Consider the following 25,269-nt stretch of genomic DNA (forward strand, 5'->3'; position numbering starts at 1 on the left):
TTCTGGCCCACCTTGGGTGGTTTTTATCAGGTTTCTGTTTAAAGGTTGGATGGATTAGCACATACATCTGCGCTATTCCATTGCAAGATCCAGTAAAACAAAGTATACTACATGATATTTTTTTAACGTGGGGTTATAGCTATAAAGAATGTCATAAGCAGTTATAGGTATTACGAATGCCATAAGCATACATCAGAGGTTGACATCAAGAAATTACCATATACCCAAACAGGACACTGAAAAAATTCCATGTGAAAAGATCCTTATCTGTGTGCCATTATAAAGCTGGTCATGCATGTTCAATAATTGTCAACAAAACGCTTTTTTGGCCAACAGCAATTTCTCCAGACCCCTTTAGTTTGCATATACAGTATTCTGAATGGACAGAGGGAAGAGAGGCATTGCCAGACAGCTCTGGTGGTGGATGATCTCTACAAGAAGAAAATGATCAGGCATGTTGAAAGGCAACATGCTTGCCCATTCTCTCCCCCCCTGACATCTGTAGTCATCAGGAGGCCATTATACAGATAAGATGGGATCGGCTGATGTGTAAGGCAAGCTTAAAGGGGAACTCAGGTACATAAGCACTTATACCCTATGCACAGAATAGGTGATATGTCACTGATCACAGGATATCCAACTGCTGGGACCGTCATCTCCTGCCCAGCACCCAGCTCTCCTCACGCACGGAGCAACCTCCTCTCTGTGCATGAATTACTGTCAACTACCGCATGAAGCGGTAGTCAACACGCTTCTCCATGTATCTATATAGGAAAGCCAAAGATAGACAAGCACTGTATCTCCGGCTGTCCCATAGAGATACATGGAGAGGTGTTTCGGTCACCACTTTGTCTGGTGGTTGACAGTAAAGGGTGCCTGGAGCAGAGGTCGCACTGTGCATGAGGAGAGCCAGGGTGCGAGGCAGGAGATAGCAGGGGGTCTTACCACTGTGACTCCCCACTATCTCCTGTGAATAAGTGCTTATGTTCTGGAGTACCCCTTTAACCCTTTAAGGACCCAGCCCATTTTCACCTTAAGGACCCGAGCATTTTTTGCATATCTGTCACTTTAAGCATTAATAACTCTGGGATGTTTCTACTTTTCATTCTGATTCCTAGAAAGTTTTTTCGTGACTTATTCTGAATTGGTAAATTGTCGTCGATACTTGCATCATTTCTTGGTGAAAAATTCCAAAATGTTATGAAAAATTTAAAAATTATGCATTTTTTTTTTTACTTTGAAACTCTTTACTTAAAAGGAAAATGGATATCCCAAATAAATTATATATTGATTCACATAAACAATATGTCTACTTTATGTTTACATCATAAAGTTGCCATGTTTTTTACTTTTGGAAGACATCAGAGGGCATCATAGTTTAGCAACAATTTTCCAATTTTTCAGGGACCAGTTCAGTTTTGAAGTGGATTTGAAGGGCCTTCATATTAGAAATACCTCATAAATGACCCCATTATAAAAACTGCACCCCTCAAAGTATCCAAAATTACAATCAAAAAGTGTGTTAACCCTTTAGGTGTTTCACAGGAATAGCAGCAAAGTGAAAGAGAGAATTCAAAATCTTCATTTTTTACACTGGCATGTTCTTGTAGACCCAGTTTTTGAATTTTTGCCAGGGGTAAAAGGAGAGAAATCTCCCTAAAATTTTTAACCCAAATTCACTCGAGTAAGGAAATACCTCATATGTGGATGTAAAGTGTTCACCGGGCTCAGAAGGGAAGGAGCGACAATGGGATTTTGGAGAGTGAGTTTTTCTGAAATGGTTTTTGGGGGGCATGTCACATTTAAGAAGCCCCTATGATGCCAGACTAGCAAAAAAAAAAATACACATGGCATACTATTTTGGAAACTGCACCCCTCAGGTGTTTGATGACTTTTCGTTAAAGTTGGATGTGTTAATGATTTTTTTTCACTAAACGGCTGGTTTTTCCCCAAATTAAATTTTTTTTAAATGGGTAATAGGAGAAAATTCCACCAAAAATTTGTAACCCCATCTCTTCTGAGTATGGAAGTGTGGACATCAGGTGCACTGCGGGCACACTACAATGCTCAGAAGAGAAGGAGTCACATTTGGCTTTTGGAAAGCAAATTTTGCTGAAATGGTTTTTGGGGGGCATGTTGCATTTAGGAAGCCCCTATGGTACCAGAACAGCAGAAAAAAAAAACCATGTGGCATACTATTTTGGAAACTACATCCCTCAAGGAATGTAACAAGGGGTACAGTGAGCCTTAACACCCCACAGGTGTTTGACAACTTTTCGTTAAAATCAGATGTGTAAATGAAAAAAAAATTGTTTCACTAAAATGCAGTTTTTTTTTCACCAAGTTTACCATTTTTACAAGAGGTAATAGGAGACAATACCCCCTAAAATTTGGAACCCTGTTTGCTCTGAGTATGGTAATATCCCATGTGTGGACATCAAGTGCTCTGCGGGCGAACTACATTGCTCAGAAGAGAAAGAGCGCTATTGGGCTTTTGGAGAGAGAATTTGGCTGGAATTCAAGTCGGGGGCCATGTGTGTTTACAAAGTCCCCTGGTGCCAGAACAGGGGACCCCCCCCCCCACATGTGACCCTATTTCAGAAAGGAAACTACACCCCTCACAGAATGTAACAATTGGTGCAGTGAGCATTTACACCCCATTGACGTTTTACAGACTTTTGGAACAGTGGTCTTTGCAAATGAAAAATTAAATTTTTCCTTTTCATGGACCGCTGTTCTAAAAAATCTTTCAGACACCAGTGGGGCTTAAATGCTCACTGCACCCCTTATTACATTCCGTGAGGGGTGTAGTTTCCAAAATGGGGTCACATGTAGGGGGGTTCCGCTGTTCTGGCACCATGGGGTCTTTGTAAATGCACATGGCCTTCAATTCCAGCCAAATTCTCTCTCCAGATGCCCAATGGCACTCCTTCTCTTCTGAGCCCTGTAGTGCACCAGCAGAGCACTTTACATCCACATATGGGGTATTTATATTTATACACTCAGAAGAAATAGTGTTACAAATTATGGGGGGCTTTTTTCCTATTACCCCTTGTGAAAATGAAAAATTTGGGATAACACCAGCATTTTAGTGAAAAAATAAAAAAAATTTATCTTCACAACCAACTTTAACGAAAATTCTTCAAACACCTGTTGGGTGTTAAGGCTCACTATACTCTTTGTTACGTTCCGTGAGGAGTGTAGTTTTTTTTTTGTGTGTGTGTGTGTTTATGTCAGAACCACTGTAACGATCAGCCATGTCTGTGCAAATCACCTTAAATGCACATGGTGCTCTCACTCCTTAGCTTTTTGTTTCCTTACTCAGGAGAAATTGCGTTACAAATTTTGGGGGTCTTTTTTTCCTTTGACCTCTGGTAAAAATAAAAAGTTTGGGGCAACACGAGCATGTTAGTTGAAATTTTTATTTTATTACAATAACATGCTGGAATAGACCCCAACTTTACCTTTTCATTAGGGGTGAAAGGAGAAAAAGCCCCCCCAAAATTTGTTAGGCAATTTTTCCTGAGTACAGAAATACCCCATGTGACCCTAAACTGTTGCCTTAAAATACTAAAGGGCTCCGAAGTGCGAGCGCCATGTGCATTTGAAGCCTTAATTAGGGGTTTGCATAGGAGTGGACATAGGGGTATTCTACGCCAGTGATTCGCAAACAGGGAGCCTCCAGCTGTTGCAAAACTTCCAGCATGCCTGTGCGGCAATACCGGGAGTTGTTGTTTTGCAACAGCTGGAGGTTCCGTTTTGAAAACACTGCCGTACCAGACGTTTTCATTTTTATTGAGGGTGGGGGACTGTGTAGGGGTATGTGTATAAGTAGTGTTTTCTACTGTTTATTATGTGTTAGTGTAGTGTGGTGTCTTTAGGGTACATTCACACAGGCGGGGGTTCACAGCGAGTTTGCCCCTGGGAGTTTGGGCTGCAGTGGAAAATTTGCTGCATCTCAAACTTGCAGCGAGAAACTCACATTCACATGGGGGTGGGGGAACCTCCAGCTGTTGCAAAACTAAACTCCCAGCATGTCCTTTGGCTCTCTGTACATGCTAAGGGTTGTAGTTATGCAACAGCTGGAGGCACACAGCATGTACGGTCTGTCAATGCATGCTGAGAGTTGTAGTTTTGCAACAGCTGGAGGCACACTGGTTACGAAACCCTGAGTTGGGTAACAAACTCTGTGTTTCACAACCAGTGTACTTTCAGCTGTTGCAAAACTACAACTCTCAGCATGCACTGACAGCCGAAGTGCATGCTGAGCTTTGCAGTTTTGGCACACTACTACAGCTCCCAGCATGCCTTTGGCTGTCCATGTATGGTGGGAGTTATAGTTATGCAACAGCTGGAGGCACAATTTTTCATAACTACATAACTACAACTCCCAGCATGCCCAGACAACCAAAGAATTGCAGTTGTGCCTCCAGCCAAAAGTTGCAGTTGTGCCTCCAGCTGTTGCAAAACTACAACTCTCAGCATGTCCTTTGGCTGTGCATGCTGGGAGTTGTTGCTAGGCAACAGCAGGAGGCAAACAGCACTTACCTCCTGCTGTTAGATCCCTCCGCCAAAGACCGCCGGGACCACCATCGCTGGGGACCACTGCTGCTCAGGAGTGCTGCCCCACCGGACCCCAGGTAAGCCTACCCACACCCCCCACCGCCGATCACCCCCTCCCTCCACCGCCGATGCCCCGCCAAAGCCTCCAAGCATCCCAGTCCGGTCCCCACCTGGCGAGCGGCGGGGACCGTAATTCCCACGGGAATACCTGTACGCCCTGGGTCCTTAAGTGGTTAAAGGACAAGTATCATGTAAAAAAAACTTACCTCCTGATCTACTGTTTAGAGCCGTGGCTCTCCTAAACAGCAGCGCATCATGACCCCAACCCGAAGCGGGGTCCACCACTTCCCCTCTTTATAGTTCTATGACAGAGTCAAAGATTGCCGAACGGCTCTCCCATAGAGCTATATGGAGGTGGTGTGGAAAAATAGTACCTGTGTAAATAATGCTGGTAGTTGTAGTTTTGCAACAGTTAGAGACACAATGGTTGGAACACTGTGTAGCCAAAAAAAAAATTTCTTGTTTTTTATTTGTTCACTTATGAGTGACAATACATTCATACACTGAAGTGAAGCACAATATATGGTTATTACAGAAACACTTGTTGATGGGCTTATTACCTGCTCGCCCATAAACACTACTGTATGTTGTAACTGTATAAAATCTCTGTAAAACATGTTCTTCTGCATATTGATCGGGTTTACAGTGTCTCCCGCTACCAACCCAGATTTCTAACCAGTATCCACCTTGTTTGGCATCTGCCTTTACCATACTAGTGATTGATCTGTAGATTGTAAATAGGTTTTTTTGCCCTCAACCCAGTGAGTCCAGAAATAATAGTGGTATATGGACCGTTGTGAGCATACTATCTATAGTTGTAAGTGTAAAGATCATAACTATCATTTTTAATTGTAAGCACATACTGGAAAATACTACAGTTTGAACATGTGATACAGTTTTAAAGAGCTGCTTATTGTTAAAGACTGCTGCAAAACATTGGAAAATAAGAAAATAAATTTATATTGACACATATGGTTGCTATAGGGAAAATATTTTTGTAATTGGAGTTGTTGTTGAAGTTATTCTTGTAATGTTTCCAAGTATTGTAAAAATCAGTAGCTTACAGAAAGCCTCCGGGACCTCAGAGCTGCAAAGTCAAAACTGCTTACTTTCCCTTATATTTGAGTACCCTTAATAAGACCTATGACCTAAAGCATCTAGCAGTATTTTCTACGGTGTTACATAAACCAAGGTGACTTTTCAGTTCAGTCAGGGAAATATTCAGCAGATAACAAAAACAATTCCAGTGTAAATCATATGCAGTGCAGCAATTCCATTCACTGTTAACAAGTCACACGTTTCAGGTGTTGCCACCCTTAGTCATACTAGTATGACTAAGGGTGGCAACACTCGAAACGTGTGACTTGTTAACACTACCTGTGTCTTTGTTTAGGACTTTTAAGCACAATAAATGGGATTGCTGCACCGCATATGATCCACACTGGAATTGTTTCTCTTATCTACTGACAATTTATGTGCCGCCCTGCACCATCCGAGATGCAGCTGGGAACCACCGGAGTTGGTTGGGAACTGGGAACCACCGGACCTGAGCAATGGCAAAAGTAAGAAGCCATAACTGGGTCTGTAAGAGCTTGTGTTTGGTTTACCTATATAATTCTGTCACATGTAAACAGGAACATACAGCAGAACGGACGGACACACAGGGAACAACGCCTGGAATTGCTAATGAGAAGTACGTGGTGAGTGCATTATCTTTCCAACTATCTCTGCTTATGTTTTACCGTACCTGCTAGTTCTGGGATGAGAGCACCTCCATCACTCAATGTATATTGGGACTGATACACGGGCTGAACACTATCTATTGTGGCAGATCCAGTGTGTATTAGGTACTTGGTGAATTTTGTTGCATCTATATTCAAAATGTATGAGGCACGCAGTATGGAAAACGCAATTCATATGGATTTGGAATCTCCAAGCACATCGATGGAAGCAGCTATCAACACAGGTAGAGCACAGGCAGGGGCTTAGTCTATTTTGGACCATCCAATCTCTCACAGCTTACGCTGAGTGTAAACAGACACCAAGAGGGCTCCATGTCTGTAAATCTCCATCACAGTTTGCCAGTAATCCCGAGTTCTTAGCCGCTTGGGATGAAGCCCATATAGTGCACTGTTTAAATCTACAACAATTAATTCTCACACAAAACCAAAGTGAGTATGAGCCCATAACTACTGAGTTATGTAAAGCCAAAATTGAACTGAGAACCAACTTACAGAGGAACAAGTCAATAATTATATACAAAGTTTGGATAAGAAAATCTTGCAACTACAAACTACATTAAAGGAAATAAAATGAGACAAATATATGAGGGACAAAAAAGACTTTGAAACCAAAACTTTGTTCACTAGATTTGGTTCAGGAGATGAGAATTCTAAAATGCGCAATGGCAGAAAACAGCATGTAAACAAAGGCCAAGTCAATTACAATTCTAAGAAAAAGAAGTCTACCACTGATTTTCTAACTACTGAATATGAATCCAGTGAATCAGATGAAATGAGCCATATTAAAGATGTTGCAGTGACCCCAGCAAGCACGAACCCTAGTTTTTGAGGAGGAAAAGACGTGGAGGCCATAAAAGGAGGAGGAGAAACAGAGGAGAGAAGGGTAGCAAAGAATCCCCCGTGGAGGATCAAAAGAAAGAAGAGTGTAACTTGGAACCAATAAAAGAAAAAACCCTTGTGTTTTTCTTGTGAAATTCCCAATAAGTTTGATGTGTTACATGACCCTCTTCCTATTGAAATAACAAAAGTTGGATTCAAAATGGCCGACTTCAAAATGGCCGCCATGGTCACCACCCATCTTGAAAAGTTTCCCCCCTCACATATACTAATGTGCCACAAACAGGAAGTTAATATCACCAACCATTCCCATTTTATTAAGGTGTATCCATATAAATGGCCCACCCTGTAGAATGGGAGTAGCACAATGAATATGCCTTCTCTTCTTTTTTTTTTACAATATTTGGAGCCATTTTTTTAAACATGTAAGTGACATCCTATTTAATACTCTTCAAAATATGCTGCAAGGTGGGTCCATATCACATTGTTTCTCCCGTTTAATGTATATCCTGGAAAAAGGTCCAGAGGTATACAACTGTGACCGATGCCTGACAGGGTCATCTGTCACCTATAAACTAGCATAAGATCCATTTATATTATGCATTTGAAGCTTTTTTTTAATTTAAGTTATCTGTTAAAAGGGTGCCAATATAGGCTATGGGTGATGGATGTCATACATGTAATACATTTATTACCCAAAGGCTAATATTGAATTTAACTGATATTTTTTTACAGAAACGACTTAGTCTTCTACGCTATTAAACCCACTCTTTATGCAGTATACTGATGTATACTGGTCATATAGAGGCCAAAAGGACAGTCTGTTGGCCTTTATCTGAGAATTGACCCGAGCAGACGTGATATTTTGTACATCAGGAGATTTCTCAACATACATGCTAAATAAAGCAGAAAAACAAAAAATTAGTCATATATATCTCTGTAATGCCCATTATCTTTCGAATAGGTGTATTTGAGAAGACAGGAATGTATGTTTCTAAAATGTTATTGGAATTTGACCTACAAGTCAAAGACAAATAAAATAGTTACTTTCTCTGTTACGTAATATTTCCAAATGATTATGGGTGAGATTTATCAAAACCAGAACAGAGGAAAAGTTGACCAGTTGCCCATAGCAACCAATCAGATCACTTCTTTCATTTTTTAATAGAAAGAAAATAAAATAAGCTATCTGATTAATTGCTATGGGCAACTGCTCCACTTTTTCTCCGCCCAGGTTTTGAGAACTCTCCCCTATGTGCGTTCTTTTCTGGGTGAAGACTATGGGGAGAATTTATCATTGTACTTACACCAGTTTTTGGACTGCAAAAGTTGCAGATTTTTGTGCAATGCTCATTTACGCAAACACTTGAGACTTTTTTGGCCCTGTTACACGGCACCCACCAGTTTTGTAAAAGTGGGCAGGAAAGGTGGCCAGCTATCATTACCCAGCAGATTTATTATAATTTATGCGATAAACTGGTATACATTACTGCAGAAATCTACAGCACCCATTAGTAGCCCGATTGGTAGCCACAGATTCACCCGATTTATTGACATACTGGCACATCTTCATAGATCCTTCACATCTGAGATGCTGGCACATCTTCATAGATCCTTCACATCTGAGATGCTGGCACTTCTTACACTGGTCATAATAAACCCCTGCTAAAGTTGGCTTTATTTATTTGCATTTTGTATTATGTTTATTTATTATTATTATTATTAATAATGATAGTTGTTATTATTATATAAATACTCACCTTAGATAATACAATGTTGCACTGTGCTGTTAGCTATCTGACTTTTAATGCACTTTTTATTGTTTAATATCATTGAATTCTGTTGCATATCTTCCCAGGGACCTCCCATGCTGGTGCTAAGTGGCCATGACTGACTTTTAAACCCTTGAATAGGGTGATGGATATCAGACAGTGATAATACACAGGGAGCATGCATAATGTTTGTGTGGCATTCCATATTGATGCGTTTATCCTGTCATGAAATGGCTCAAAAAGCTAATTATGTCTGATGGCTTTATTTCACATGTGAGGCCATCAAGTATAAGAATAAAGAGTCAGCTCAAGGTCCCAGTGGAAAACAATACAGCTCTACTTTAAGGTGAGGAAGAACAGAGCAAAGTGACAGGGTCAGCTGCACAGAATGGTCGAGCCCCAATGTTTTCTTAGCTTCAGGAGGTGTCTTCAGATGGCAAAGGTAATAATGTTCTTGTGGATACTAACTTGCTGACAATTTTGCCTATGAAAGACCTTTTATCTAGTATAACAAAGACTATAGTTGTTACCCACATCTTCTCCATATACATGTAAATTGTATAAGGATCTCTATGGACTTATATCATGTCTATAGATGAATATAGCTGAATGTATAAGCAAGTTTTTTACATGTAGCAGCAATGTTATATATCAGCACTGAGGTACCAAATTTAACCCCTTAAGGACCGGGGTTTTTCCGATTTTGCATTTTCATTTTTCCTCCTTGCCTTTAAAAAATCATAACTCTTTCAATTTTGCACCTAAAAATCCATATGATGGCTTATTTTTTGCACCACCAATTCTACTTTGTAATGACGTCAGTCATTTTGCCCAAAAATCTACGGCGAAACGGAAAAAAAAATCATTGTGAGATAAAATTGAAAAACAAACAAACGCTGTTTTGTAACTTTTGGGGGCTTCTGTTTCTACGTAGTACATTTTTAGATAAAAATGACACCTTATCTTTATTCTGTAGGTCCATACGATTAAAATGATACCCTACTTATATAAAATTAATACGTTTAAAATTGTCATCTTCTGACCCCTATAAATTTTTTATTTTTGAGAGTATGGGGCGGTGTGAGGGCTCATTTTTCATTTTTTGCGCCGTGATCTGAAGTTTTTAGCGGTACCGTTTTTGCATTCATAGGACTTATTCATTTTTTCATGATATAAAAAGTGACCAAAAATGCACTATTTTGGACTTTGGAATTTTTTTTTTGCGCGTACGCCATTGACCGTGCGGTTTAATTAACGATATATTTTTATAATTTGGACATTTTCGCATGCGGCGATACCATATATTTTTATTTTTATTTACATTGTGTTTATTTTTTAATGGGAAAAGGGGGGTGATTCAAACTTTTAATAGGGGAGGGGTTAAATGATCTTTATTCACTTTTTTTTTCACTTTTTTTTTGCAGTGTTATAGCTCCCATAGGGACCTATAACACTGCATACACTGATCTTTTACATTGATCACTGGTTTCTCATAGGAAACCAGTGATCGATGATTCTGCCGCTTGACTGCTCATGCCTGGATCTCAGGCACTGAGCAGTCATTCGGCGATCGGACAGCGAGGAGGCAGGTAGAGACCCTCCTGCTGTCCTGTAAGCTGTTCGGGATGCCGCGATTTCGCCATGACTATCCCGAACAGCCCACTGAGCTAACCTGCATACTTTCACTTTAGACGCGGCATTCAACTTTGAACGCCGCGTCTAGAGGGTTAATAGCGCGGCACCGCGATCAATGCCGCGCGCTATTAGCCATGGGTCCCGGCCGTTGTTAGAGGCCGGGCCCCGCGTTATAGATCGGGAGCGGACACATGACGTTCTAGTACATCATGTGTCCTTAAGGGGATAAAAGGGGATATATATATATATATATATATATATATATATATATATACACGATTGATTGACCTTCATTAAGGCTCGGTACCTGAGTGCAGATCGCCAACATTGGCACACGTAATTGCTGAAGCATTTGCATATGTAGAAGGGCCTTCTATATTATAGCCCAAACAACATGTCTCTAAGTTCAGTGTGAAAATCCACATGTCCTATTATTTTCAGGGGTGGGGGTGAATCCACACCATAGTTTACACAATGGATTTTTTTCTGATTTAAAAAAAGAATCTGCCACCTGTGTTGCAGACCTCAATGGATAACTGTTAGGGTATAAAAACAAAGGGGGAGATTTATCAAAACCTGTCCAGAGGAAAAGTTGCCCAGTCGCCCATAGCAATCAATCAGATTGCTTCTTTCATTTTTAACAAGGCCTCTGCAAAATGAAACAAGTGATCTGATTGGTTGCTATGGGCAACTGGGCAACTTTTCCTTTGCACAGGTTTTGATAAATTTCCCCCAAACTGTATAATTCCTGGAGCTGATAGGGATTACCAAATTTATAATTATGTCCTTTTTATTTCTCAGTCAAGTGTCAAGCAGGTGGAGCCAAACTGCTCAAATGCCATAGCATGGCATGCCTCCTCGCTCAGCCTCACCACCCAGCCCCCCCCCCTTGATTACATCATATAGGGCTCTGTACATCAGTCAAAAAGGTGCTCTGAAGTGAGGCTCCTGTGTCTTCCTATTCATGATTCAGTACACTGAATTTATGATAGAAAATGTAAATCAGACATACCAATACTACTAGCTCCTGGGAATGCTTGTAATATCAACTTTATTTGGTGGCCACAAGTGTCCAGGAGGTGAGCTAGGCTGCTCAGCATGCCACAACATTATTGTCCTTGCGCCCCCACTTCTCTCTCTTTCTCTCTTGCTTAAGTGACGTTCAGGGTCCAGACTCCAGATGTGATCTGGAGACATGGCTCAGCACTGGAAGCCAAACCCTGAACATTGCTCCAGCAGGAGAGTAAACGGTGGGGAGGGGGAGTAAAGCTGTGGCACTTTGGCAGCCTGGAACCACCTTCTGAACCCTAGTTCTACACTAGTATGTAATTTACATTGACTGCCCTCCGTCTGAAAGACCCTGCAGTTCATATGATGAATAAGAAAGAAAGAAATGACATGGTTCTTCTTTGACATTCTTCTGTATCTAATCTATATCTAAAAACCAAAGGAAAGTAAAAATGGCAGAAATCCAAGGGTATGTCTCAGATTACTGCTGTGGACTCTGCGGCATATTTTTCAGATGGAAATATCTGCTGTGTGAACATAACCTAAGACTTTTGCAAAGCTCCCATAATGCAGAAGGTCAATTAGCTTTCTCAGTCGGCCATTTCTGTACACTTCCCAGAGTGAGCTCTTTTTTACAGCTAAAGTCATAGTATAACAAAATTCACCAAGGAGAAAAAGAAAAGGTCTGGCACTGCTAGTACCTAATACACGCTGGCTCTGTCACAATGGATAGTATTCAGCACGTGTATCAGTCCCAATATACATTGAGTGGTGGAGGGGCTCTCATCCCAGAACTAGCAGGTACAGTAAAACATAAGCAGAGAGAGTTGGAAGGATAATGCACTCACCAGCAAGTAGCAAATCCAGGTTTTAATCAATGCAAACAGGAACATACAGCAGGATGGACGGACACACAGGGAGCAACGGTGGAAGAGGTGAGGTTGGGGGCTTACACAGGGGCGGCAACAAGTTTTGCGCACAGCAGCGCTTCCTCTGGCCCGTAATGACGTAATATGTCAAGGTGTTGTTTATATGGATTAACCTGGTGGGCGTTACTATAGAGACAATAAACAAGTGCAGCAAACTAAAGTGATACTACATTAAAACCATAAAAACATCACCATATTGAAACACTGCGGATAAAGCTTAGTGGAGAAAGACACCAAACTAATTTTTATCATTTAGTCCCAAAGGACCAAGCGCATTAGCTCTAACAATCCAAATTCTGGTTGCAAACAGAACAGTTATGGCACCTAAAATTTCCCTTAGAGATGCTATCCATTAACCAATGCTTTTTGTTTTGTTTAGCTTTACTTTGGTTTTTGAAAGTTTTTAAAAGGGAATTAAGAGTCTTATTGCGTTTTTGTGTCACTATAGGTATCTTCCTGCAAAATAAAGCAGTTCTTTTTGATAACGTTACTGATTATGTGGTTCATGGGGGAATTTTTAAATGAAAACATAAACCTTTCTCCAGTATTTACTTTTCTTTTGGGTTTAGTGCTAAACAATTCCTGTCTAGTTTTTAACTGTACTTTAACTGTGTCAAATGCTTTGGACACTATTTTCTTCGGGTACCCCCGTGCTAGTAAACATTTGGATAAATCTTCTGTTTCCTGCAAGTACTTGTTATTGTCATTGTTGTTGCGTTGATATGAAAAAACTGACTGTATGGTATACTCTTTTTAGTTTGGACTGGATGTAAACTCTGAAAATGTAGGAGGGCATTATGGGAGGTGTTTTTACAATATGAGGTAGTAACCAAGGTATCCTCAATTGCTAGAATTTGCACATCTAAGAATTCCAACCTCTTCCCTCCAAACTGATGTGTGAACAGCATGTTTACTTCATTCGTTCTATTAAGAAAGTCAATAAACTGAGCAAATTCTTCTTCACCTCCATCCCAAACAACAAAAATATCATCAACGAAATGAAGAAATAACTAAATATGTTTAACAAAGGGAATATTGGAGGTGAAGACGAATTTGCTTTCAAACATTTCCAAAAATACATTGGCATAAACGCAAGTGACGGGGGTCCCCATTGCAGCCCCTTGTCGTTGATTAAACTACTTGTTGTTATTTTGAAAGGCATTGTTTTTTAAAACGAATTCCAGTGCTTCTTTAAAGATGGAAATAAATTCCTTATGACTTATTAGTACAAACACTCATCCATGGCCTGTATACCCACATCATGAGGGATACCGGTATACAGGCTTTCAACATCTATTGGAGCCAGGGAGTATTGCGGATTCCATTAAAATCCCTCCAAGCATTGGATCAAATCCCCTGTATCTCTTAAGAAGGAGGGAATTTCTTTTAATATGGGAGACATTAACCAGTCCAAATAACTGGAAATGGCTTCAGTCACTGAGCCGACCCCTGCAACAGTAGGGCAGCGAGGGGGTCGGCTCAGTGACTTGTGGATTTTTGGGAATATGTACCAGTACGGAAATTTTGGCTGGGGAGGAACTAATACCCCTATATCCACATGTCTGCACAATAGGGCTTGTAATTTTACTTTGATATTATTTGTGGGATTTTGGGAAAGGCTTTCATAGACAGTATTATTATTTAGTTGTATTTCTGCTTTGGAGTCATGTTCCTTCTGATACCAAATTACAACAGCTCCCCCTTTCACGGCCTTAGATACCAGTATATTGGGGTTGGACATTAGATTTCTCAAAGCAGTTAATTCATCTCCAGTCTAATTGGAAACTGGGGAGGGATACACCAGAGCCTTGATGTCTTTAAGAACATTCTTGCTGAATATGTCAAGGGGACTCCCTGGAATAACTGGAGGGTTGAAAGAAGACTTATTGCCCCCCAAAAACAGAGTAATAGCAATATTTTCAGAATTTTGTAAGGGAATAGGAGTATCCCCTGACAACTCAGCAAGTAAACGAGTACAATCAACTTCATGCTGTGTGAACTCCCTCACTATTGTGAACCCCAAAGGACCAATTTTACATGGAGTATCCCCCTCATAATTTGCTATTTATTAGTGTGCGAAAAAAAACTTTTCAAGATTAAAGGGGTTGTGCGCTGCCCTTCCTTTCGGAGCTCCGCTCGCAGCATTCGGAAGTTCATTACTCCGAACGCTGTGTGCGGGCTTCCGTGTTCACGGCCGCCCCCTCATGACATCACACCCAGCCCCTTCCCATAGACTTTCGTTGAGGGGCGTGACGTCATGAGGGGCCGGGCGTGACGTCACGAGGGGGCGGCCGCGAACACGGAAGCCCGCACAGAGCGTTCGGAGTAATGAACTTCCGGACGCTGCGAGCGGAACTCCAAACTGCAGGGCAGCGCAAAACCCCTTTAAGTTTACGAATGGCTTTAAAAAAGTCAATTTCAAAATCCTCATATTTAAACGGTTCAGATAAGCCATAGTTCAGTCCTTTTTCCAATGCTGACAGAAATGGTGGGGTCAGCTCTATGTCCGTAAGATTAACCACTGGTGTTTCTCTTTGTTTACAGCAATTGACATGTCGTCAAGGTTAACACGTGAGGAGCGGATAGAAATTGTGTTGATGTCTGGTGAACGCAGTAACCTGGTCATTGCAGCAGATTTCAATGCAACACACCCTACGAGACCACCCATCTCCCATGCTACAGTTAGCAAACTGCTTGCTAAGTTTCATGAAACTGGTTCAGTGTTGGATTTGCCAAAATGTGGACGCATGAAATCTGTCACTAATGAAGGAACATCAGTGGCTGTCCTAGCTTCATTCAGCAAGAGCCCACAGCATAGCACTCGCCGCATGTCACTGGAGAGTGGCGTTAGTCGAACATCCCTTCGGCGGATATTAGCTACTCACAAATGGCACCCTTACAAAGTCCAGCTACTGCAGCATCTCAACGAGGATGACCCAGATTGGCACACTGAATTTGCAGAATGGGCAAAACAAAAATTGGAACAGAACCCTCAGTTTACGCAGAAGATTTTGTTCAGTGATGAGGCAAACTTTTATGTGAATGGTGAAGTTAACAAACAAAACCACCGCTATTGGTCTGACACTAACCCACATTGGATAGATCCCTCCAAGACTGTTGGAACACAAAAATTTATGGTATGGTGTGGTATATGGGGTACAAAGATAGTGGGGCCATTCTTCATCAATGGAAACCTCAAGGCCACTGGATATGTGAAATTGCTACATAATGATGTGTTTCCCTCTTTATGCACTGAAGCTGGCACGTTCCCTGAGTTTTTCCAGCAAGATGGTGCACCACCACATTATGGGTGTCAGGTCCGAGCATTCCTAGATGAACAGTTTCCTGGAAAGGGGATTGGTCATCGTGGGCCAGTTGAATGGCCCCCAAGGTCTCCCGATCTGACCCCCTTAGACTTTTATCTTTGGGGTCATCTGAAGGCAATTGACTATGCTGTGAAGATACGAGATGTGCAGCACCTGAAATTATGGATACTAGAAGCCTGTGCTAGCATTTCTCCTGCGGTTTTGCTATCAGTGCGTGAAGAGTGGGAGAAGAGGGTTGCATGGACAATCCAACACAATGGGCAGCACATTGAACACATTTTATAAGTGGTCAGAAACTTGTAAAAAGCTCATGAAAGAATAAAGTTACATTAAAACCAAGCACATCATTGTTTTTCTTGGGAAATTCCCAATACGTGTGATGTGTCACATGACCCTCTTCCTTTTGAAAAAACAAAAGTTGGATTTAAAATGGCCGACATCAAAATGGCTGCCATGGTCACCACACATCTTAAAAAGTTTCCCCCCTCACATATACTAATGTGCCACAAACAGGAAGTTAATATCCCCAACCATTCTCATTTTATTAAGGTGTATCCATATAAATGGCCCATGTATAACCTCCTGCTCCCTCTCAACATGGACATGTGACCATAGCAGTAAATCAATGGCCACAACATTGGCCATGACATATTCATATCAAGATAGATCAGAAAACAGAGACCAGTGGGAGAACTGGAAAGGGTCATAACAGGAGCCAAGGGTAAGGTTATGACTTATTTTATTTTTTTACCACCTGAAAAAAAAAAGTCAACAGACAACCCCTTTAAAGTTAAAGGGGTACTCCTCATCGTTTGGAACAAACTGTTCCGAACGCTGGAGCCAGCGCCAGGAGCTCGTGACGCTATAGTCCCCTCATGACATCATGCCCCCTCCCATAGACTTGCATTAAGGGGGCAGGGCGTGATGCCAGAAGGGGGCGGGGCCATGATGTCACAAGCTCCCGGCGCCGCTGAGCAGCAGAGTACCCCTTTAAGGCAATATGCAGTGGAATGACACTTCTACTAAAATGTATTACTAGGGAGGGTCCTGAATGTTTATTGCCATAGGGAGAAGTAGCTGCTGAATACCTCTAGCAGCTTCTACCTTACTAAACAATGGATCGGGCCTGTTATATTACAAGTTATGATCTGCAAACAATGATATCATGTCCAGCATTAATAATATGCATATTATTCGGCACTGCTTCTTGGGACAGGCATCCCACTAGATCTTTTTCCAAAGGATTTCTCCCAACTTTGATCTGGTCCTTTGTGGTGGAACCCTACAGCAAGTAATCCATCCCTATTCAGGACCACCATAGGAAAGAAAAATATAATGCACCTACTTGTTTGATTCTTTAGATGACCAAAAAGTTGTTCTTTACAGCTGCTTTTGTTCTTGTAAGTAATTCCCTAATAGTGCGCTGGAAAATGTTTAAAGCTGTTTTACAAAATAATTCAATTTAAAAGCTATCACTTTTTAAAGCCCTTTAACTTCTTTTTTGGTTATGATTTTACAATGTGTAAACTTAGCCTTCAGCCCACCTTGCACCTTTAGTATAAATACCATGTTCACCATGACATATTAGACAGCCCAGAAAACGTTCTTACTCAGCTCCTTACTTTGCTGGCAAAAATGCATATATTTCCTAAAACACAGTGTATACATACAGTAAAAGTATTAGGATACTCTCATAAAGAAACACTCCAGGTTATGTGTTATATATATATATATATATATATATATATGTATATATCATGCACACTCACCATCACTAGTCCTACAGCTCCATTTGTTGCATTCCAGCACAGCTCCATCAATGCGGTTCATTGCTGTAACTGAGTCATGTGATCACCAGTCTGACCCACTCAAAATCACAGTGATTAATGTGTCAGAGGAAGTGATGCATTATGAGTGTCAGCTGTTTAGACTTCTGGTTGCTGGAGTCTAGCCATGTGATTAGGTTGGTCTCATTAGGTGAAAGGTAAGCACAACGCATACACAAGAACCTGTTCTCTAATAAGAGCCTATGCTGCACTGTGTAAGAAAAAGAAAATGCTTCTTTAATCAAGCTTAGCTTTACATAGATCACCCATTGTAGTGACTCTAGAATAGAGACTATTAATTAAATTTTGCACAGTATGAAATCCCCTTTCTTTTGTCTCCTTCACAGAACCTCCTATATTTTTTTAATAAAACCTCCTGTTTTATATAAGTACATTTTGCATCCTGCAAGCATGAGATGTGATATGTGCTCTCTGAGTCATAAAGGGTTATTTCAGCCTCTATCCACAGGAAAGGGGATAACTATCTGATTATTGGGGCGTCTGATCACTGGGACACCCCACAATCTCAAAAACAGGGACCATAGGAGTGCAGGTTGCGCATGGTCACAACTGCTCCATTTTTTGCCTATGGGAGCAGCCAGAGATGGCCTAGTGCAGTGTCCGACTGTCTCTGGCAACTCCAATAAACAAAAAGTGGAGCAGCGGTGCTCAAACACGACTCATAGTTGCATTCTGACAATAGACAAGGTTTCCTATTCTTAAGATTGTGGATAGGGGCTAAGGGCTATAGGCTGGAATCAGGGATTGTAATATAAAAAGAAAGGGCACACAGCTTCTGTATGGGACCATAGCAGGCTGTGGGTTATACATTATAGATGCATACAAAATGACAGCATAAACTCAGACACATTGCACATACTAGTTGTGGATTTTCAGAAAACAGTCAGGATTAGGAGGACTCATTCACACCTTTGCAATAAATATGTTTAGGGAATATTAAATTGTTCTGATATTTAGTTTGTAACTTCATTTACTATTTAACTAAGTAAAAGAGTTGTCTACGGCCAGCTTTGGGGAATGTTGACTTGAAGTTATTCTGCTGTGGATTTCACCCTGCGGATTCTATGCTGTGGATTTAACCAATATAAATAAATCTGCCGTCTAAAATCCATAGAGTCTAAAATCCACAGAGGATAAAGTATGTGTGAATGTACCTAGTGGGAAAAAAAATTCAAAATCCCCTGGTGCCAGAAAGTTAAACAGATAATGAATTCCATTTAAAAATATTAATCCTTCCAGCACTTATCAGCTGCCGTATAATATAAAGGAAGTTCTTTTCTGTCTGACCACAATGCTCAGTGTTGATACCTCTGTTCATGTCAGGAACTGTCCAGAGCAGGATAGGTTTGCTATGGGGATTTTCTCCTGCTCTGGACAGTTCCTGACATGGACAGAGGTGTCAGCAGAGAGCACTTTGGTCAGAAAGAAGAGAAACCCAAAAAGAAAAGAACTTCCTCTGTAGCATACAGCAGCTGATAAGTACTGGAAGATTTTTAAATAGAAGTCATTTAAAAATCTGTGTAACCTTCTGGAGCCAGTTGATTTAAAAAAAAAAATTCCACAGGAGTACCCCTTTAAAGTAAGAAAAGACCTGCAGTTTTAGCAACATTCTAAACAATTATCTTTATCAAAGTGAGTGACAGCACCAATGGATGAACTCTTCAATGAGACGAATGTGTAATAAATCTATGTATAATGAGGTCTCTGACCAAAATTATATTTAATGGACAGGATGTCAGACAAACACTGGTCAATCCCGCTGGGCAAAGTTATGTATTTTAGTAAGGTAAACTTTATTTTAGTTAGAAAAATACAGATCTAGGTCTGTGGGTCTTGCATACAACAAACATGTTCAAATATATATTTCACTTGAAATAACACATCACCCTGTACAAACATGCAATAATCTGCAGGTCACAGTCATTTGTCCCAGGCAGAATTAAGTAACAAGGAAGCAATGGTACATATTTTATCATGTAATATTATTACTGAGTGTCTGTTCATTCACATTACGGCGTGAATCTATTAAGTAATAGCCTTTTAAGGGAAAACAAGTGGAGCCTCTCCTAAGTTCCTATGCCAGGCCAGTCTTAGATGATTGAGCCTATGCAGGACACCTCTAAAGTCAGAGTGAACACATGGGCCTCCAAGAAATGATTAATTCTTAACTGACTTTGTGAACCAAGATTTGTTTTTAGTTATGATTAGATATCATGTCACAGAGAGCCGTCCAGAAGAGCCATGTGTTACATTAGAGGCCTTATACTGTGCAGAGATCTGCTGCCTACTCTGCTCTGTTTGTATTTATTTATAAAGCAAGACAGCCTTCGAGACCTGTAATGAGATGCTGTAGTTTTTTAAAGAGGTAAAATAATTTTCAAACACAGACACACAATGAGTTTATTTATTTAGAAAGTTGTTAAATAGAGTCTGGGAATTCAAATATTCAATGTTGACATTGTGCAGAACTGGACATAAGCCAAGCTCAACTTTCTCTCTCCCTCTCTGGAGACACCCAATGAACCAGGAATTTAGACTTTCTCCTCCCTCTTTACTAAATAGGTAAAAGTCATTAATTACAGGCAAAGCTGTATCTGAACCATGATCAAGTAATGGGATCCTGGACTAGGCAACTACAAAGGGTTCTAAGTGTGTTTAGCTGTAAAGGCAAAGCCCAAAGTAGCATGTCTGACTCTGGAAATGGGTTCTGTAAACAGACCCTTCCTTCTCTAGAAACATTTTATTACATGTTAATCAAACAGAATGGCTTTGTTTTATATAAAATCTGCCTGTCCTATAAAGCTGTCACTTTTTAACTCCACCACCTCTGCCATACCATTGGTTCAATTACTAACCCGTTACATGCCAAGCAGGTTTGCAAGCTTCATCTGGAATTAAACATTGGCTAAATCTTGTTTGAAGAAAGCTCTGTTTAAACCTGCGAAGATTAGTACCCAAAATAAAGAATTATAGCGGAAGAGCCTACTCAAGAAATACTTCCAAATGTGATGGAAATTACCCAAAACAAATGGGTTTAAGTGCAAAAGTAACTATAAAGGATTACTATGGCACTGGACAAAATCCATTACAAATATTACTAAAGGCAATTGGTACTGCCCGCAAGGAAGGGTTCCCAGTTCAACAAGATCATGTTGTAGAAGAGAATGTAGCACAGGATCTACCTTTATCAATATTTACTAGATCCTAAATTAAAACAATGCACCCTCAAATGTAGTAACATTGGTCTTTGTGAGGGTATATTAAGAATTAATGGGATTATAAAAAAAAATTGTAACAATAAATAAATAAATAAATACTCATCTCACCTCTCTCCCCCACAGCTCCTCTTCCAGCTAATAGCAGAAGAATAAGTGATGTCACCAGCTGTGGCCTGAAACTACAGACTCCCACTATATTGCCACTAGAGGGAAGCAGTAGTCTAAAATCACAGGCATCACAGTAGTGGCTAACAACTACTACCATAATCCTAAAGAAAAATGCACGTCTGGACTAAATATAGCTATGCATCAACTTACAACATAATTAGACATAAACTTCTGCATGCTAGGTCTGTACACCAGTCCTGGACAAACTAGTATCAATGCAGCACAAAGGTCTCCAGATGACATTCAGCTATAATAGATGGTGTTTACAAGAAGAGTGACAACTATGGCTCGGATAATGGATTATTGAGAAATGACTTCCTACTGGCCTGTAGGTGCATCACAATGCCTATAATACAATGTTTGTAAAGTACCATCTGGTAAATGAGGGTTTTCCTGCAAAAGAAAATTAGGCTAAAGCATTATCTGATGTCTAGTAAACATATTATTATATTATTACCTGCTTTGATGAATTAGCAGTATGATATATTATTCTGTGTTAGACTGAACATACAAAATAGATGTCTTTCTAGATTATCAGACATTAAACTGGACACTTTTTGGGTGTCATTATTGATAATGTTTCCATTAAGTTATGATCAAACATATTTATCAATTCATAAAAATTCTTCCTATGGATGGAACTTGCATTAGCAAAGGGCAACATTTTTATTTATTTATTTTTTACAAAGAATCATTTCTATTAGGTTCTGGTTAATTTAACCTTATTCTAAAATATATGTTGGATTTTTCAGTCAATCATAACTTAAAGACTGAAATCAATGAACTGTAGATGGGACATTAAGTTTGCAGTGGCGAACCGAAGAAAAAGAAAGAAAGAAAGAGAGAAAGAAAGAATCACTCATAAGATAAATGATTTAAAAAAAAGAAATAAAGCAAGAAATAAAGAAGCATAGAAAGAAAGAGAAAGAAAAAAAGAAAGAAAAGAGAGCGAGTGAGAAAGAGTGAGAAAGATATAGAAAGAGAGAGAAAGAAACACTCATAAGATAAATGATAAAAAAAAGAAATAAAGCGAGAAATAAAGAAGCATAGAAAGAAAGAGATAAAGAAAAAAAAGGAAGAAAAGAGCGAGCGAGAAAGAAAGAATTAAAGAGAGAGAAAGAAAGAGAGAGAAAGAAAAAAGATTACACTCAATAAATGATAAAAAGAAAGAAAGAAAGAAAGAGAAACACTCATATGATAAATGATTTAAAAAAAGAAATAAAGTGAGAAATAAAGAAGAATTGAAAGAAATAGATAAAGAAAAAAGAAAGAAAGAATGAAAGAAAAAGAAAAGAGAGAGCTAGAGAAAGGAAGAGAGAAAGAAAGAAAGAGAGAAAGAAAGAAAGCATACACTAGTAAGATGAATGATAGAAGCTTCTGCTCCTCACATGAAGCATGGGTTATGATTGTGTCCCTGATATTGAACATGGGGGCTCTCTTATAAGAAGGGCTAGGTAAAGTCAGATATTCGGGCTCATTATTAGCACTTTGTGCCAGATGCAGTAAAGAGCCACTAAGAGGTAATGGCAAAGTAATGGCAAATAAACAGTAAAGAGCTGGCAGGATTTCAGTGCTCCAGATACAGATCCGAGTGGACTATTAAACAGGCACATAAACTTGCCAGGGCTTTAATGTGTGGACACAGGCTGCTGAGAACTGGGGACGTGTGACTTTATGATGTCACATAGTGGGGACAGGCGCTGGGAGCGCTAAAGTGTAAAGTAACAAGTGCATTCCTGTGCAGGAGGCTGCCCAAGCTTTACCACACTGCCGGGCATTGGGCTGACCTCCATGGCACTGGACTTGTACCGCAGAGCACTGGATGTCTCATACATATATATATATATATATATATATATATATATATATATATATTCCATGACACATGTGAAGATCATATACAAATATATATACACATACACCTTTATGTTTTCATACAGATAATGAATATAAGTCCTGCAGGCATTATTAGGCAGAGCTGTAATAGAAGTATAATGGCTCTTTTCAGAAGAGGGGAAGTCATTGTATAAATATCAGGGGTGTAGCACAGAAGTGCAGTTTGTCCAGTGTGAGTTGTAGAGGTGTCAGGCACATAATGGGTGTATTGTAATTACTGATTGCTATGTGACAATTAGAGGGTTTATTCGCAGACCTCTGGAGGGGTCCTGTCTATTGATGCACAGGAAGAATAGAGGGTCAGTGTGGACAGAGGCAGCTGACTGATTGAATTACTGGGGTCACCAGCAAACCCCTGCTTGTGACACTTAATACCACCAAGGGGAAGAGATAGCTCAGGAGCTGTGAGCTTAACAATCCCTATCCATTTCCTCTATTGATAACAATGTATCGACAGATTACTGCGCCTACTTTACTCCATGATAACAGTAGGGAAGATATAGCTCAAATAATTCTGCACATGAAATTATATTAAAAAAAAAATAAAAAAATAAAATATATATATATATATATATATATATATATATTGTCGTGTAGATTTTAATTATATCGGATCTAAGCGAATTCCCTCAGACCCTGTTCCAAGAAAAGTCGCAAAGCTAAAGACGATGTGAGATTTAATAAACACTTGTGTCCTTATTTTGGTTCTATTTACAATAATATTTACAACTACTTCGATCTTTCTCGTCTCGGCAAATACTTCCCCACATTGTTCTGAATTCTATCAAACGAAATAACCTTTATCGCCCGCATTATCGATTTGGTTTCTACCTTCTTGAACCATGAACACCGACAAGCATCCAATCGGGATTGTACAGATAAGGAAGTTTTCGGCCGATCGGAGATCATATTGTATTGACACCTGATACCGGAACTAAACGGATTTCACCGGAGGAGGAACGTGAAGTGATCGGTCACAATGAATATTTCTTGATCTGCTCCTCGGAAATCCCTATGATCATTCCAGTGCATAATTAAAATAAATAGGTGTACAGCCTTAATTACAGTGCAGAACACTATTACCATAGAGCAGTGTTTCCCAACTAGGGTGCCTCCAGCTGTTGCAAAACTACAACTCCCAGTATGCCCGGACAGCCGAAGGCTGTCCGGGCATACTGGGAGTTGTAGTTTTGCAACAGCTGGAGGCACCCTGGTTGTGAAACAATGCCATAGACACATTAAGTGCTGTCCTCATACAACTTGTGGCCCCAGTAAGAGTTAATGTCTAGTTCGCTGCCTGTCCCGTTTAAACGGTTACCACAGAGTCGGCTGCCAATCACACAGCGCCCACTAGCGGTAACATTTCTTCCTGCAGCTTCATTCAGCTTACAACACTCCCAGAGCAACATCAACTTTCTCAAAGTCCTGCCTGCCTCATCCCTGCACCACCAGCCCGCACTGTCAGCGGTCCAACAACCTGGGCATGGTGCCGCGGCTCCACATCACCCCTCCAGACTCCAGCCAGAGACCAGTGCTACTACAGCTTTATGGGGTGACCCTCCATGGAACCCAAAGTCTATGAGAATGCAGGCTGATGCTGCTGTGCCTGGATGATGTACAAGACACACAATCCTACAGAGCAGACCTGTATGCAAGATGGCAGAAGCCCCAGAAGGGCACATTGCACCTACTTGTGGTCAGCTTCCTTGCCCGGCCCTTGGACCTCATGGTGACAGCTCTGCGAGGAGGATCTGCTGGAGATTTCCCTTGGATCTTTTCCTTATTTTTTTTTTCTCTCTGTCTGTTCCCTCTTTCACTCTCCCAATCCCCTTCTCATTCCGGACTCGCTATCTCCCCAGCATTGTCAGTTTAGACACCTTCGCGCATGCGCTCTTCACCTCAACCCTCTGCCAAAAAAGTTTGCTGCGATTTATCATTTTGATTTGAGATCTTGTCACATGGAGCTGAGTGTGTGTATGAAGGCTTCCCAGAGACCCCGGCTACTAGAGTAGCCTCCCCCAGCTCCCAGAACGGAGGCTCAGCATCCCATCACACCAGCCTTTACATCTTTTAACCCTTCACCTGCCGCCATCCACATTCACACCGTGCGCTTATACCAGTGTTGCCCAACCGGGGTGCCTCCAGCTGTTGCAAAACTACAACTCCCAGCATGCCTGGACAGTCCAGGCATGCTGGGAGTTGTAGTTTTTGCAACAGCTGGAGGCCCCCTGGTTGGGAAGCACTTGCTTTATACTAAGAATATCAAAG

At 40.6% G+C, this 25,269-nt stretch overlaps 1 protein-coding gene across 1 annotated transcript in view; it reads right to left on the bottom strand.

The window, feature by feature from the left end:
• The window catches only part of MECOM (MDS1 and EVI1 complex locus), a 590,565-nt gene that overhangs the window by 564,789 nt on the left and 507 nt on the right, over positions 1-25,269 (bottom strand). The window contains exon 1 of the mRNA XM_056565113.1: positions 24,693-25,269. This exon is cut by the window's right edge and continues 507 nt beyond it. Within this exon, the coding sequence (XP_056421088.1) occupies positions 24,693-24,729 (37 nt within the window). The 5' untranslated portion in view covers positions 24,730-25,269. The remainder of the gene's footprint in view (positions 1-24,692) is intronic.

This window comes from Hyla sarda, chromosome 3 (assembly GCF_029499605.1).
Source record: "Hyla sarda isolate aHylSar1 chromosome 3, aHylSar1.hap1, whole genome shotgun sequence".
Taxonomy (NCBI): Eukaryota; Metazoa; Chordata; class Amphibia; order Anura; family Hylidae; genus Hyla; species Hyla sarda.